Source organism: Cuculus canorus, chromosome 3, assembly GCF_017976375.1.
Source record: "Cuculus canorus isolate bCucCan1 chromosome 3, bCucCan1.pri, whole genome shotgun sequence".
NCBI lineage: Eukaryota > Metazoa > Chordata > Aves > Cuculiformes > Cuculidae > Cuculus > Cuculus canorus.
The window spans coordinates 9013660-9030911 of NC_071403.1; the positions used below are offsets into that span (position 1 = coordinate 9013660).

At 39.2% G+C, this 17252-nt stretch overlaps 1 protein-coding gene across 8 annotated transcripts in view; it reads left to right on the forward strand.

Moving 5' to 3' along the window:
• The window catches only part of MLIP (muscular LMNA interacting protein), a 118030-nt gene that overhangs the window by 42849 nt on the left and 57929 nt on the right, over positions 1-17252 (forward strand). For all 8 annotated transcript variants that reach the window (XM_054063005.1, XM_054063004.1, XM_054063002.1 and 5 more), the window contains 2 exons: positions 8328-8486; positions 10462-10830. In XM_054063005.1, coding sequence (XP_053918980.1) covers positions 10588-10830 — 243 coding nt within the window. In that variant the 5' untranslated portion in view covers positions 8328-8486; positions 10462-10587. The remainder of the gene's footprint in view (positions 1-8327; positions 8487-10461; positions 10831-17252) is intronic.

The window sequence follows — 17252 nt, forward strand, 5'->3', positions numbered from 1 at the left end:
TGTTGTGTATGCTGAAATATTGCTAAAGCACCCTCGCTAACAGCAGGTTTGCAGTGAAGCGCTGAGAGCCCCGATATCCAGCGCATCCTTTTCAGAGTCTGTGAGGGATTTCACAAACAACAGTTAACCTGGAGCTGGTTAAAGCACCTCTGCAAAACTGTGCTGCTAAAGTGAGGCTTGTACCAGTCCTTCTTCAGTTCTGTGTAAACAGACCGGGAAGGCAGTTCTTAAAAAATAAACAGAGAAATTGCAGGAGAGGGAAATGCTCAAAGTCATCTGTTGCATTCCCATTACTATTGAGCCTCAAGGGCTGGGTGCAAGACCAGATACTTAGTGCAACTTATGCAAACTAGAAAAACACACATAGAGATGCAAAGAGTTGTAGCTGATCTAATTGAAATCTTAATGGTCTGATCACAGAGCTATAATATTGTTAATTCCCTTTTCCCTGAAAGGGGTTCAAGTTGTAGGAGGCGCTCATCACAGCCAAAGTTTATCAGAACTCTTTTTATTAACCAAACTATTATCCTTACTAGAGTGAGGCTGTTCTTATTAACTATAACTGTTCACACATAACAGATAACCATTCGCATGGTGCATTTAATACTCATGCAGGGGTCTTGTACAGTCATGCACTAACTCATAGCTACCCAGCTGGAGCCACAGCTGGGAGGGCAACCCTTTGTGCAGAAGCAGAAGGTTGTATTCGTATGCCTTTGGCTTCTAGGTAAGTGGTCAGAACGTTATATCAGAGGTGTCTTTTTTTTCTTTACATGTATGTATAATCCCACAGCCTTTTTTCCATGTATAGCAGCTATAGCCTTCTTGGATGGTGTCCAACTTGTTTACTGATGGTGCTGCTGTGCCCTGGTGGTCTTGGGAAGATTGGGCTGATTCTTCATATTCTGAATTCATAATTTCTTTTGTATTCAATAAGACCACTAATCTCCCTAGTCTATCAGTTTCACAGGGATTTTCACGCACCACTTCTTATACTTACCTCTCTTTGGTCTACTCTTTACCACTGTCATTGTACTATTCACACAAATACGCACAAATTCACTTGTGCAAGGGTTTGATATGATGATTACTGGTCCAGCTTCAGTGATACTCACTGTGCAAGTCCAAATGGTCCAATTATTACAGATAATTCCCAATAATCACACAGTTAAAACTGAACTAGACAAACTTTATCATTTCTACCTCTTCATTTTTTTTTTTTTTGTTTTGTTACAGAAGCTGCCAGCATCTCCATTTGTTTACAGGGAGATGTGTAATTTTGATGGTGGCACTACACTTCTAGCCCAGTTTGAGTTATATGTTTGCTAACAGTTCACTTATCCTTTCTTCATTGGCCAGCAAATTCTGTGTTATATCCAAATTCTACCATGTTTTACATGTGCTGGATCCTGATACTTCTCTTCCTCTGTTATCCTTAATACCAGCACATAAGGCTGCATTCCTGTACTGAGCAGTAACTGATTATTAATGATTCATGCCTGTAGCCTTGGGGCCCCCATACTGTACTTGAATTTTCAAGGTTTCTACTTATATCTTGTGCTTGTAGTTTTAGAGGCATCTGTTAAAATCCCCTGGTTTTCTTCAACAGCCTTCAAGGCATTGCTTCCTGATAACAATCACATATGTTTTACTAGCACATATATATCTTCTTTCTGGAGTCACTCAATAGTTAGTTCACTGTACAAAAATAATAGTCCGTTAGAAGACACATACAGGGATATGTACAGGCACAGATGTGATACTGGGCACCATCTGCTCCCTAAATATATTATCATAGAATCATAGAATCACCAGGTTAGAAAAGACTTCTTGGTTCATCGAGTCCAACCATTCCTATCTGCCACTAAACCATGTCCCTGAGCACCTCATCCACCCATCTCTTAAACACCTCCAGGGATGGGGACTCAATCCCCTCCCTGGGCAGCCTCTGCCAGTGCCCAACGAGACTTTCTGTGAAAATATTTTTTCTGATATCCAACCTGAACCTCCCGTGGCGGAGCTTGAGGCCATTCCCCCTTGTCCTGTCCCCTGTCACTTGGGAGAAGAGACCAGCTCCTTCATCTCTCCAACCTCCTTTCAGGTAGTTGTAGAGAACAATGAGGTCTCCCCTCAGCCTCCTCTTTTCCAGGCTAAACAACCCCAGCTCTCTCAGCCACTCCTCATAAGACTTGTTCTCCAGCCCCCCTCACCAGCTTCATTGCTCTTCTCTGGATACGCTCCAGAGCCTCAACATCCTTCTTGTGGTGAGAGGCCCAGAACTGAACACAGTACTCAAGGTGCGGTCTCACCAGTGCCGAGTACAGAGGGAGAATAACCTCCCCAGACCTGCTGGTCACACAGTTTCTGATACAAGCCAAGATGCCATTGGCCTTCTTGGCCGCCTGGGCACACTGCTGGCTCATGTTCAGTCGGCTGTCAACCATTACCCCCAGGTCCTTCTCCTCCGTGCAGCTTTCTAGCCACTCTTCCCCTAAAGTATGACTTAAACACCCAGATCAGCTTAAGGTCTAATGGCTTATGACCATTTAGTGAAAATTTATTTAAATAAATAAGTTAAACAGAACAGGCGAGCTATTTTGCTCTCTCTTCATGAAGGAGGAAATTAAAGTTTATCTTTACTTACTTTTCAGCATGCTTAGCTGCGTATGTGTAGACCAGTATGATAGAGCAATTACAGTTGTATAAAGTCTGCTGGGCTGAAGAGCTAATTAAATTATTGTTGAAAGGAAACACTTCAGCTGAATGAGCTCTTGCATTTTGAATAATAGATCACAATTTTATTCTGTTATTCATTTGCTCTTTCTAGTTCTCTACACACATTAATTTTCAAAAGATACTTGTCTGTGTGCACGTTTTAGTGTGTGCTGCTCTACTGAGCGAAGCAATAGAGATTTGCTGAAGGTGATACAATGGGGACATCACAAAGCCAGGTGGACAGCTTGGGGGGGTTCCTGGACCACAGCTTTCAGTGGCAATTTTGGCACAAGCTTCAGCTGGGTTGTAATTTCATCCTGGGCTTTTGGAATGGATTTAGCTTTTTTCCCCTGAAGTTTCACAGTTATAAAGTTGGTGTTCAAATGATCCTATTACGCAATAATCAGCTACTCAGTATTAGGTTACCATGATAGCTATAATAAGTCAGGATATGAAGATAAGCTGAAGATTCTTACATCTCATTAACTGATAATTTAATCCGTAGTAGACCAGACTTTTTTCTGTCTCAAAGAGGAGATAATGTCTCTTTGTGGTTTGACTTAAGTCTGAATACAGAAAAGGAGTTTAAGGAGAGGTTACACATGCCAGGCTGTGTTTTCAGATGTCCCCTCTCCCCGGCTGTGTGAGCACGTTAGCTGCACTCCGTGTTAGAGCTATATTCTATATTTAACACACAGGAATTGTGGGCATGTGAATTTGTGCTCTGACCAAAAGAGCAATTCAGTCAACATATTTCTATGTCACGATGTCAGGCTTGTTATTTTGTTGTTATTTATCCAAAATACTTCCTTTTCTGTCCTTTAAAAAAATTAAATAAACAGCCTCCAAAAGAAGTATTTGGTATTTCAAGAGTGAGGTTCTCTCAGGGTGTCATTTTGTTTGCAGAATGACTTGCATTAGCAAATCAGGGGAAGAAGTGGTAATGTGAACCAACATATTCAATTTCACTTTAGCAATCTGTATTCCAGAAGGAAATCCTGGGAAGCAATCACTGACAATGGGACCTCAATTTAAATTACAAAATAGTCAGTATGCTGAATGCATACAGAGCGTGTGAGAGATTAAATGGAAGTGTTCATTTGTCTTCATAAGGTAACCAAGACAATAAAAATGTGCTCTACAAGGAAAGACTGTAGAAGCTTTAGTAGTGAAAACAATAATTAGTATAATTTAAGTTACTACCCCTGAGGCAGTTGTAAATTGATGGTATTAATTATGCAACAAACCTGTTAGTAAATTGATTACATAGGAAGCCATGGAAGTAATTTAAAAGAAGTTTCTTCTTTTGAAGCTGTTTCGCAATGTATTATGCAGCAGCCTATAGCCCTCAATGGATATTCCAAGGTCGTTTATATTCTTCAAAGAACTAAGTAACATGAAAAGATGCAATTAAAAACAATCAATTACTTCATTCTGCATGAAGGTGATTATAGAACATAAACCAGAATTCATTGGTGTTCATTGGTAAACCAGAATACATTGGTATTAACTCTAATAGATATTACATATAGTATTAAAAGACAGGTAGACAAGGTGCTCAGGGACATGGTTTAGTGGCAGATAGGAATGGTTGGACTTGATGATCCAAGAGATCCTTTCCAATCCAGTGATGTTGTGATTCTATGATTTTCTGCCACCTTAATTCTATTGATTCTAGTGAATAACAATGGCAGGGAATGTATGGCATTGAATTACTTATGTGGTTACTACTGGTTTTGGAGAAAAGATGATGGCATGGAATGAAGTTTCATATATACATATTTATATATATTTCAACTTTAAGTTTATTTCTCTGTTATTTCCATCTGCATGCCAGAGTGGCTATCTATATGTGTAATTAAGTGCTGAAAGTCCAACCTGTTAATATCTTTCAGTTCTTTAAGGATAAAAACATCAGCCAGAGAGATATAGTAAATGAGATAAGTGTATAAAAAAGGTGCAAACTTCCTTTCTCTACCTTAAAAAAAAATCAATGTAATGGCTCCTGTTACTTCGCATCATCCAATTAAAATTTAAATTCTAACATGTCAAAGTATTTTAACCTATTTTTTTTAAATCTGTAAAATAAGAACAACCACTTAAAAGATGTTTTTAAGCAGGAGTTCTTTCTCTTTTGTTTCTGCTAGAGGAAACATTTGCGTTTTCCAACCATTCTCTATTATTTACTCATTCTCTAGGTTTCTGTGATGCAGCCTGGATTTCATGACCAGTTTTACTTGCTAGAAGTTCCTGTTTCCTACTTGCTATGAGTGAATCTAAGGGGAGTGCATTTCTGCACACTGCCGCACGCATTCCCTGGCAACTGAAAACTTTCTGAAATCTATTTATTGGTTTATACTTTCTAAACTCTACAAAAAAGAAAACATACTAGATGAACATAAATAATGCCATGCTTTAATAGCATCTTCCTTCTGAAAATATATTCTAGCTTTCACATATAATATGTTTTCCAATCTTAATTTTAGCTTGCAGGCAATTTTGATGGTTATTTCCCTAATGTGTTTAGGCCAAATACAACAAGGTTTCTTCATATATTTTTTATTTTTTTTCCAACAAAGCAATAAAATTGGAAGTGCAGGGTAAGAAACAACACCAAATTAGATGGTGTCAGGATCTCCCTATTACAATGCAATTGTCTGGAGCCTCATAACTTGGCTTATTCTCTTGTGTTTCCTCACTACGAATAAAAAGACAAAATACTGGGAGTTTGGCAGCACTACCACATTTGATTGGAATTTTCTATATATCAGTTTGTGTGTGGGCTTGCTATTGGCACACTTTTTCTCTCTTGTTTTATCTTTTGTAAGGAATATTTTGTGCTCTGACAAAAGAATATCCACTGATATAGAACAGCTGCTGTCAAGGGTCGAAAAACAGCACAGCAAGAGGGTGAGGTAGAGTGGGAATATGTTAGTGAAGACGACCGAGGTAGCCAGAGTCACTAAATGTGTTTCCTAATCAGAGACAGAAGACAAAAGCGCAGCTACAGATCTGCAGGAAGGCAAAGGCCATCCCTAGCCGATTTCAGTGGAGACCCAGGTGCCATGTAAGACTGTCAGTTGTACGGAGATCGCGATTGCAAACATCTTGGGTGATGATTACCTGCCTGTGTGCAGGTAATCCTGCTTCTTGAAGAACATCTTTGGTTGCAGCAGGTGCTTGGGGGGAGGCTGCATCCATGGCTGCATTGTAGGGACTGGTGGCTGCTTGTTAATGAGTATATCCTTGAGTACTGATGTTACTCTGACTTGTATCAGAGGCGAGGACTAAGCATTTAATGTCCCAGCTATTAGTATTTTAAAATGGCATTGCTGCTTTATGAAGAACAATGTTCAGAATCAGATGCCTTGGCTACTCAGAGAAGGACAAAGCCATGTTGTTTCTCCTTCAAGACAAAATAACATCCAGATCTCCTGGACTGGTGGAGCAGTTAGCACCTGCCCTTTTGCTACTGATTCACACCATGCATCTTGTGCTTTCGTTCTTGGCCAGTTGTATGAAGTGAAGGACGGGAAAGTAGGAGACCACCTTGTCCCTGCACTCTTGCACTGCACACCTCTAGCTGGGTAGCAAGCCTACAGTGTAACATAACCTACTCGTGTGAGTTTGAGACTATAAAGGCCCTAGATGTTGCCATTTATTCACTTTCAAATATCAAACCACATTATTCTTTCAGAATTAGAGGTGGACACAAGGTGATTGACTCTGTGTGAGAGAGCAGAAGAGTTCTTCTAAATGGTAGAGATAACAGCAGTTGACAGTGTTTGTATAAATAACCTGTCTCTGTTTTACTAAAGCCCTCCAGAAGACAGCTGTCAGTGGAAGTGACTAGTATTTCCATGGAATTTTAAAAAATCAGAAGTCTGCATCTATCGTTTTAAACATTTCAGCCATGAGAAGACCGAGTCATGTTAATGTATTCCATAATCCTACCCTCTTCCAGAACTGCTATTTACTTACGGATGCAAATTACAAAGAAGCATAATGAGAGCCATAGCTCTCCAATTTTTTTCCCTTTGAACAAGACAAAAAAAAAGCATCAAAACGATGGTCCTGTTTTTCTCTCTGATTCAGTACATTTTAAGGTTCTACATATTGGATTTCAATGAAAACTCAATTAACTGCCACAAGCTTTCAATCAGTTGATAAAAGCAAATTTATACATTCCATAGTTTTGAATCAGAAAGAAGGATTTTCTACACTAAATAATGGGAAAATCAGCATATTGCATTCAGTGATTTGGGATGTGGTTCCCTCTACTTACCTTGCCAAGGCCTTTAGAGTTCCTCTCCCTGATATCCGGCAAAACAACTGAGAGTTTTACCATGGTGTGGGCTTCTTTTTCCTTTCCAGTATATCCTGTGAAGAAGAGAGAAGTGATGAGAGAGTACTGTAATAAAAATGAACATTTAGGGAAATTACCTTCTCTTAGTCTCTGGTGCATTTGGGCTCTGCACACATGGTCTCAGCAAGAATGCGAGTTGAGAAGGGGGAAATGAGAAGACAGACACAGAATTATTTGGGGAGTGTGGCTAAATGGTCCAAAGAAAATGGGAGAAAATCCTTTCCTTGAATCAGAATTCATCCCACGTGTTCAGAATTAGCTGCATGTACATTAGGAAATGTAAATATATTTTTTTTCATTTTGCAGAGTGAAAGTTCTTCCAATTTGTTATAAGTTGTTAAGCAAATAGTCTTTATGTTCAGATACAGCAGTACAATTACATTGTTTTTCTACTAAAGTGGAGTTAAATAAAGATAAAAGCAACCTTGAAAAGAATTGAATATGGTTTTCTCTTTCTGGTATGAAAAATGGAAAAAATAACAAATTATTGAATAAATTTTCTCCTGTCTGCTGTGCCATGCCATTAGAATATATAGGAGGATGACGAGTAGAACCAAGGCAGTATTCTGTCTGCTAAAGAAGACCTTAATATACAATGACCTGTTAAAAAAACCCCAATGGTATAATCAAATATAGACCATAGGACTCACTTTGAGAAACTTGGTCTGCTGGGGACTGATGGGGTCCATCTATCAGAGAAGTGGAAGAGCATCTTTGGTCATAGGTTTGCCAAGCTGTCGAAGAGGGCTTTAAACTAAAGTTCCTGGGGAAAGGTAACCTCAATCCTTCCTACTCCTAGCAACTTGATGCCAATAGCAGCAATAGATGCCCAGCACCTGGAGAAGGAACGTAGGTCAGCAAGAGAGCACCTGAAGAACATCATAAAGGAATTCTGGTCATTTCTGCCAGTGTCAGCTTCTCCAGGAGCCCAACTTAAGTGCCTCTATGCAAATACATATAGCATGGGGAATAAGAAAGAGCAGTTAGAGACATCTGCATGCCTGCAGGGCTAAAATCTCTTTAGCATCAAGGAGATGTGGTGGGATGGCTTCTATGACTGTAGTGTTGGAGTGGAAGGATACAGGCTCGTTAGGAAGAATAAGCAGGGGAGATTAAGAGGGGTGTTGTGTATAGTTAATAATAGACTTGTACGTTATGTCCATTAAGTAATTAATGTTATTTTAACTCTGAAAAAAAAAAGATTTTTATTTGGACAAAGAAGTTGAACTAATTGTGTGTTTTGTAGGTCACTTCTCAAGAATCTGGAACCAAACCACTGACCTTCACATTCATACCATCCATTGGAAGACTTCCAACGCATGTTGAGGTTGTAGATATCTCCAAGTTCCTTGTGACAATTCCAGAGGAGCCAGAAGATCTGAGCAATCAAGAAATTATAAATAAGGTAGATTTCTCTTTGCCCTAATTTTTCTGCTCTTTCACAGCATACATAAAATTTTGTCTGCAGTATCACTGAACTGAAGTGCTTTCTATTGAACTGTTTCTTGGCTTGTGCTTTATTTTAATTTCCAAACCTACCAGAGATACAGAATTGTTGTGCAAGAGAAGGCTGATATCTGCTCAATGGCCTGTTTTGCCTTTGGCAGAGTCTATATTGGAAGGAAACACCCATTTTAATACCATCCTCTGTCAGTCATGCAAGAGCTATATTCTTGGCAGATGAAGGGAGATGTCTTCCTGATCTTCATGGGAGCAAGGGTAGTGTGTGAGGAGGGTTATCACGTGGGAATTGACCAAGAATTAGTCACAGGATCCTGGTTTCAGCAAATGCCAGTGCTGTGGCTTCCAGCAAAGGTGCCAATACCTTTCATAGCTGTGTAGTAATGCATCAAAGTGAAAGCTTGTTTTTTGTTTTTAAAAGCTTGTTCCTTTGATTTCCAGTGATGATAAAGTCAGCAACACGACTTTCCTTGTTCTCCTGCCTTTAGACAGCCCATAATGTTTGCTATTCCTTTCCTGCCTGTAGCACTTAACAGCCTCTGATTTTATTCCAGGCTGCTTCAGAAAAGAATGGAACCTCAGATTAATAGTAATGTTTATGATGATCCTGCCCTTGTGTAACAGCTCCTCCCCTGGGATCTGTAGTTCTTGGTGCTAATAAACTTTTCACTGGAGTTCACAGTTCTCTGATCTGAGTGTGCTCCATCATGTTCAGTGCCCTGTCTGATCAGAAAAGGGGTTAGCCTGGGCAGAAAACTGACATGTTTGAAAAGACATGCACTGGAATGTTATCCTCAGGATGCTTAACTCAAGAATTACATTTCCAGCCATTTAGTACTGGTTTTGCTGTAGGTAGCGCCCTGGATAATGTAGAATCAGTTACTCCTGACCTCTATCTCTCCATGTTTCTCTGTAAGCAGAGAAAAGTTATCCTGCCAGGTGATGCAGTACTAAGACCTTCTTATCACTGATTACTCCCTTTTCTGAAATGTCTAGAGCCTAAACAATGTTTAAAAAAGCCAACCAACATCAGATAATGAAAATAGCACCTCCAAACTCATACTATGATATCTTAATTTATGGTCCAGTATTTTTTTTTAAAGAACCGAGCTTTAGGAGAACATGGAGCTGTCAGTGGAAATTTGTCATTACAATATTCCTCAAATAAGATTCAAATATGAGTCCCATCCACAGGCTTTCTTTTGCAGTACACAACATTTCTATTTTACCTGACTCCTCCTTCAAAAGAAATGTGATTTGCCGTAGAATTTCGAAAATCACTAATTTGAAGATCCGTGTGTTTGCACTACTCCTGCTTTCATCCAAAGTGTGCTTAAGAAGCTACACACTGAAAGTAGAACTTGGAGAAAATATGAAGAACAATTGCAAACTGTGCTGAGAAGCTTGAACATATACAGTAAAGCTCTCTGACCTCAGATTCTTCGTCTGCCCTCTTCAGAGAATACCCTTGCTTCAAGTCCTTTGTTTCTTCATTAATATGTATAGGTTCTGTCCCAGATTTGCCTGTCAGATTCCTCTGAGGAGCATTGTCCACTCCTGTGGATTCCATGGTAGGGATGCCTTCCCATCATGTCTGGTGTAGTCAGGTCTGACAGCTCATTCGGCTTGACTGCACTCTTCTTTTTGTTTCCCATGCCAGCCCCGGTCTCCCATTGTGCGCCGAGTCTCCTGTTGCTCCCTGGTTGTCTTGAAGACCCTGTTTGGGGGGCTGGGATGGAGAGCCTCCCTGGGGAGCTGGTTTCTGCTGGGTGCTCATCCCCAGACTCTTCATTTGCCCTCTGCAGTTTTGGTAGTGCCGTATCAGCCACCGCTGCAAGCCAGAATTATATTACTTCGCATTTTGAGGTATGCAAATAAAATGCAGCTAATTATAATCTTTTGCCTTGTGTCTTTTGCAGTCTAACAGAGTCTCTGAGGAGCTGGCCTTAAAGACCGGGGCCAGACAAGGCTGTGTGTCTGCCGTCTGTACAGACAGCACCTGTACAGCTTTCCAGTCCTCGAGGTGTAACTTGAGCAAAGGAGAAATGCAGGAGAATGACCTTTTTAAGGCTGAGTTTATCCTGATTACGGACTCCGGTGATGAAGATGAAGTAGCTGCTGCCTCGAACAGCGTTCATCGACCTTCCAATGGCTATGGTCCCGTCAGTGCTCAGCTGCTGGCCACGTCCCATTTTTCCCCTGGCCCTGGGGCAGGGAAACCTCCTGGCAACGGACACGTTCCAGGTGCTGTGCTTTCCCACAGCACTGCTGATCTGCAAAAACATCAGGTAAACTACTCTTCAAACTCTAGAGTCAACCTTTGCTCTCTAAAGCTTTCAGGATGTGGACACCGAGTCCACATTTAAAGCAGCCTGGCCAATTTTTTCTTTAACTAGCATTTTTCTTGGTCATTCCTGTAATATTTAGACTTTAAGGGATTGTCCAAACCCTTCTGACTTACCGCCTTTCCGTATGACTTACGTGTCTAAGTGGAGCAGATAATGCAGATCTATTGTTCTTTCCTATAAGAGAAGGTCATAATGACAGCAAGTTAATCAGAAGGTGTTAGATTCCTAGTATAGCTAGTCTAAATTGGTTAAGGTTATGGAAATCAATGGAGTCTGTAGATAATTTGAATTATTGGCATCAGACTTCCCAGGCCTACATTTTTCTCAGCATCCTCTGCAGCCCCTTATGCTAGAAAGAAAAGCTGTAAAAATCCTATTATTCTGATTGTTACCAAGGAATTCACACAGGTGTAACGAACTAATGAAGTTGAAATGTCCCTTTTTATGTTGAACTTTATAGGGTATATTTATTTATTTATTGAAATTTTAAATTGCCACTGGGAGAATTAAAAAAACGGCCTGTGAAATGTTTCGTTTTCAAAACATGTCAAACGAATTTACTGCATGAAAATTTGTATCTGTCATCTTGCAAAGAGCACTGATAGTTTTCAAGGGTGTATATGCAGTGGAAAACTCTACCTTTAGGGAAATAGCAACATCCTTCTCACATGGCATAAATTCAGACATTTCCTTTGACCTCATCAGAGTTTCCATCAGTTGAAAATTCCGTTTTTCATTTATAATTTTAAAAAGTTGAATATGACTACTTTGACTCTGAAAATGAAGAGGACTTCCTATCTTGTGTCAAAATACTCGTGCTACTAAATTTTTCATCAAATTCAGTGTAAATTTTTGATTAAGGAAGTTGTGAATAAAAAATCCAGTCTGATTTGGGATTTATGGCATTATGAAACATTCATTTCTTCCAAGAAACTCCCAATGATATCAGTGAGAATTTTACCTGAGGAAAGTGCAAAAGTATAGACAAATGGGGAAGCAGCTTGTAAAACAATAATTGTCCTAGGGAAATACAAATCTACTCTAGCAATGTTTAGTATGCAGATTCTTCCAGGCTTACTTGGGCAGTTTCTTTAAAAGCTATTACAAAAATTGGGAAGATTTTTTGTAAGAATGTGTAGAAAAATACATATGCTGTAGCTTTCCTAAGCTTCTGATGAATTGACAAGCAGAGATTTGCCTGGTAATGTAACAGAAAATATAGATTGTATATAACAATGAATTAAAGCCTAACTTTACTAGCTATTCACCTGAATGTGAAAAGAGATAGTACTTTTTATAGGTAATTCATCTCTCATCATTATTTTGAAGTTACAGTTTTTCAGGACTTAAGTACTTTTTCAGTCTTCATTTTCTAAATCTATCTATCTATCTATCTATCTATCTATCTATCTATCTATCTATCTTTCTTTCTCCAGAAGACAAGATGGTTTTTACTGAGTTACTTTTCTAATTCTTCTTTGATGTTTCCTTAGGCATCATTTTTTCTGGCCTATTATCTAATGAAGTGTCATGTTCAGAAATTAAGGAAAATCACAAAATTATTAAATATTTTAATCATTATTTATCTGTTAGTCAATCTCCTGTGTATGAAGGATTCCACATAGGGACTACCTTGTTGGTTCTAGGATTGTGACGACAGTATCATGTCCAATTAAAGAGTTGTTATGTATAGCATTACCTTCATTTAAAAACATAATTAGACTATGGATATCCTGACAGAGATGAGCAAAACACGAATCGGCATTGGGGGCTATTGTAAAGAGCATCACCCTAACTGAACCAGAGAGCTCCTGCAGATTCAGTCATCTCAGATTTTGTTTAAATAAAGAAGAAAAAAAGAAAAGTGTTTTGAAAAATGAAGCTTCTATTGTTCTGTGAGATGTGAAAATCCTGACTGATGGTGAACAGCGCAACACTGTATGCAAAGTGAAAAAAAAATCTTTTTTTTTTTCTAATAAAATCAGTCATTCTGGACATGTTTGGAACTTTTTGTTGATAGTTTACTGTTGATATACTGGGGTATTTTTGGTGATGTGTGTGGCCATCTTTTTTTATGTTAGTGTATTTACAACTTAGCTTGGAGAAACTTCTTGACTGACCATGGAGGATCAATAGCCAGAAAGATTTTTTTAGCTAATCAAAGACACATGGCATTCCTCTGTCCAGCATACATCATCTGGTTTGGTATTTCTAGATAAATGAGTAAAGAGTCCCTACAAATTCCTGCTGTTTCCAGGAAGACCTCACTATCCTTGTTGGGAGAAACCAGACTATTCTTAATGGTTTCAGCTCACAGGCCAATTTTTCTGTGCTGTTTCCAGAGTTTTTGTCAAGTTTTCTACAGTCTCCAGTACTTCATTCTGTCTTTCTGGCTTTCAGGTTGCAGATTGTGGCAGGGAAATTGTTATTTTTTTCTTATCCGTAATCAGATTTTACTGAGATCAAAGCATAGTTAACTGGCTCCAAGACCATGTCTACCTCAAGCCACATCCTTTCTCGGTTATGATTTTTGCCTTTGGAGCCCTTAATTTGTCACACTCCTTTCCTTTTCCTGTTTGATCAGCTGTAGTGGGTTGATGCTGTGGTGGGCTGGATACCAGGTGCCCACCAAGCCGGTTGATCAATCCCCCTCCTGAGGCAGACATCGAAGAGAAAATAAAACAAAAAGATTGTGGGCTGAGATAAGGAGAGGGAGAGATCATTCAGCAGTTACTGGAACTGCTAAAACAAACTTGACTTAAGGAAATTCATTTATTATCCATCAAATAGGATGATAGGATAGTGAGAAACAAAAACAAACACTTTCCCCAATCCTTCCTTTCTTCCCAGGCTTAGCTTTACTGCTCCTGTGTGGAGTTCTGTCTCCATGGCTTCAAAGGTCTTGCCAGAAGCCTGCTCCAGTGTGGGCTTCCCATGGGATCACAGCCTCCTTTGGTCACCTGTGGCCCCCTCACCCAAAGAAAACGTTGCCATACAAACTCAATACACCAGCACATCTCTCAGGGCCTTGCTGGTATAAGTAACCACATTTTTTATTCCCTTCTAAAACAATGAGATCTCAACAGAAAGACCACTTCCCTTGTGTCCAGCTCAGCTTTGCCATTTCAAACATTCTGAAGGTCTACCGGGAAAGTCTCAGTACTAAGATTATGATCTCATTGATATTTCTGCAGTCATCATCTATGAGGTAATAAGATCTTTTTCAAGTTCCTTTGTCCCTTTGTGCCAAGGTAACATTGCCACCTATTTCAACTTTATTTACACACTTTGGGGAAATGCATATCTGAAGTACTCCTGAGAAGACAAAAAGGTTTGCAGTTGAATCATAGACCAGAGGAACACAAATCCACATCTGTCACTCACTTCCTCTGCATTAATCTGGTACAACTACTGCAGTATTTTAAACCAGTAGAGGAACTGAACAGAAAAAAAAACCAAATGTCAAAATGAATCCCATCTGTCAATGGAATTTGTTGTACCTCATTCACTGGCACTGCTAAGGCCCCATCTGTAAACCAGTGGCCAGTTGGATAGCCCCTCACTCCCAAATTCAAGAGAGATGTGAAGAAGGGAATGGAGGTCCAGAACAAACCTGTGAAGGTGACATGGACGTGTGTAGGGTGAGTCTGTGGGAGTTAGCTTTGTTGGCTGGCACCAAGAGGCATTCAAGGAGGTACCTAGAAACAGCCCACATCTACCTGAAGGGCAGATACAGAGATAACAGGGCCAAACTCTTCCCTTCAATGGCAGATGAGGTAGCAATGGCCACAAATTGAAGCATCTGCAGATGCTTCCTCACTGGGAGGTGATTCAGCACTAACACAGGCTGCCTTTAGGTGTTTGAGGCAACTCCATTAGGAGAGATGGGGACTTGGTGAGACATGGCTACATCTGACATTACCCACTGGTGCTGGTGAGAGCCCTGCTTTAAGCAGGAGTCTGGATGAGATGACCTTGAGAAGTCAACTCCAAACGACTTTGATATGTTTCTCTGACCCTGTACATAAGGGGATGATAATCTATATACGTAGTTAACGCTGTAATACAATAGCAAAGTCTTTCCAGGAGGCTTGAATAATGGCTCAATTAGCTCAGCATGCAAATGTTCAGTGGTGTTCAAACTGGAAGAATACAATGGCAAAATGTCTCTATCATACTTGCAGGAGCATATTTATCTTCTGTTACCATGAACATTTTCCTAGCTGCTTATAAATCTTTCTCGTTAAACTCTAACTAATTAGAAGTCATTGCACATCCTGCTCTTTCATTATGGAGTTTCATATTCGTTCCTCATTTTCTTTTAAGCTATTGTCTTTGTAAGGGAAATTTACTATTCTATTTTGAAATATAGAGATTTGATTACCCATTTTTTTTTGGTAATTGATTGCCTTCCAGAACTCATTATCAAATTCATCAGGGCACTCCAAATTATCAGATCCATTATCATGCAAACAAGCATTGTCAGCTCATGTCCAGCATACCTCCAAGTCCTTCTTGGCAGGGCTACTCTCAATCACTTTATCCCCCACTCTATATAGACAGCAGAGATTGCCCTGATGCATGTGCAGGATCTTGCATTTGGCCTTATTGAACCTCATCAGGTTCACACAGCCCCACTTCTCTAACTTGTCCAGGTCCCTCTGGATGGCATCCTATCCCTCAGGCGTGTCAGTTGCACCACTCAGCTCGGTGTCGCCTGCAAACTTGCTGTGGGTGCACTCAATTTTACTCTCTGTGTCACTGATGAAGATACTAAACAGTTCTGGTCCAAATATGGACCCCTGAGGAGCATCACTTGCCACTGGTCTTCATTGGGACATAGAGCTGTGGGCCACTCTGGATGCGAATATCCAACCAATTCCTCATCCACTGAACAGTCTACCCATCAAATCCATCTCTCTCCAATTAAGAGACAGATTTATTGACATATTTAATAATATTTTTAATACTTAAATATTGTTAAATTATTTTCAGTTTCTAGTATTTTTTCTTATTCTTAATTAGCAGTTTTTTCAACAAGAGTCATAATTTTTTAATCCAATAGAATATGGCATAATGGTATCATGGACATTTGTTTTTGTACTCTAATATATACGTTGTGTATATCCATTGACTTTCCACTTCGAAACAGGACATCTTAACACACATATAAAATAAGAGGAAGTTAGTGCATTTCTAAAGACATTCTGATGGTTGGCGTTTATTTCTATAAATTAAGGCATTGCTGTGGCTTTTCTGAAGGTATCTTAGGAGGAAACTATCTGTAGCCAGTAAGTTTGCTCTCCTGTCACAGCTTCTTCTAGCACAATCTTTCACTTGAAAATTATTTGGTTTGTACTCATTTCTGGTTTGTGATGGTAATAATAATTCCTCTCTCTAACATTGATGGCATTTGTATTAGAAAATAGAATTCATAAGGTGAGCCAAGGACGCGCACATGTCACATATGTAGGAACTCAGTGTTATAATTGTCTTTTACAGAATTGCATAATCTTTTCAGGGTATCAGACAATAGATAAACAGGTGGTCTTGTTTTCATATGAAGTGTGTAGGGATTAGAGTTAATTTCCATGCTTTAAAATTGCTCAGTTAAAAGTTAGGTGATGATTTGTAGCGTTTTGGTTTTACAGTTGACTTGGCTCACTATTTCATACTGATGTGTTTTATTTGTGTTGTCTGTACTCCAGTTTTTAATTTCAGCATTATAATAACTTGGAAGATTTTGAGAAAATTTCTTCCTTTAGAAGCATAAAACTGTATAAAAAGTTGATAATATACTTGTATGCTCTAATTAGTTTTGATAAATCCTAATTAGAAGAGACCTAAGAAAAATTGCATTCATGAAAGAGCTCATTACTGTTTTATTAGTGTATTGTAAGACAGTGGAGAAGGGGATAAGGACTCTTATATGCCTGAAAACTGTCAAACATACTGCTCTGTGAATGGCAAGAAAAGTGAAAAACAAACTGGGTGTCTGATTTAAGTAGCTCTGAGCAAATTTCTCGTCCTGTGATCACAGTGCTGCAGAAGGTATTTACGAATGAGAAAATGAGTACTTGGTTTGAATCATGGTTACAGAAAGGCTGCATTCCACTGGACTGGTAAAGCTAGATGGGGCAGTATTGCAATGTTCTCACTTTTTTTCCTTTGTGCTTGCGTAACACAAATGACATCACACGATTCTGGACACTGATGGCACAACTGTCTTGAATTTTAATTTCATTTCATTTCGTCTAAATTTAATTCAATTCAATTTAATTTCATCTAAAATGAAAAGTACAGTAGCCTGGAACATTGTTAATGTCAACAAAATTGACATCTCATAAAAGTAAAGTATAACT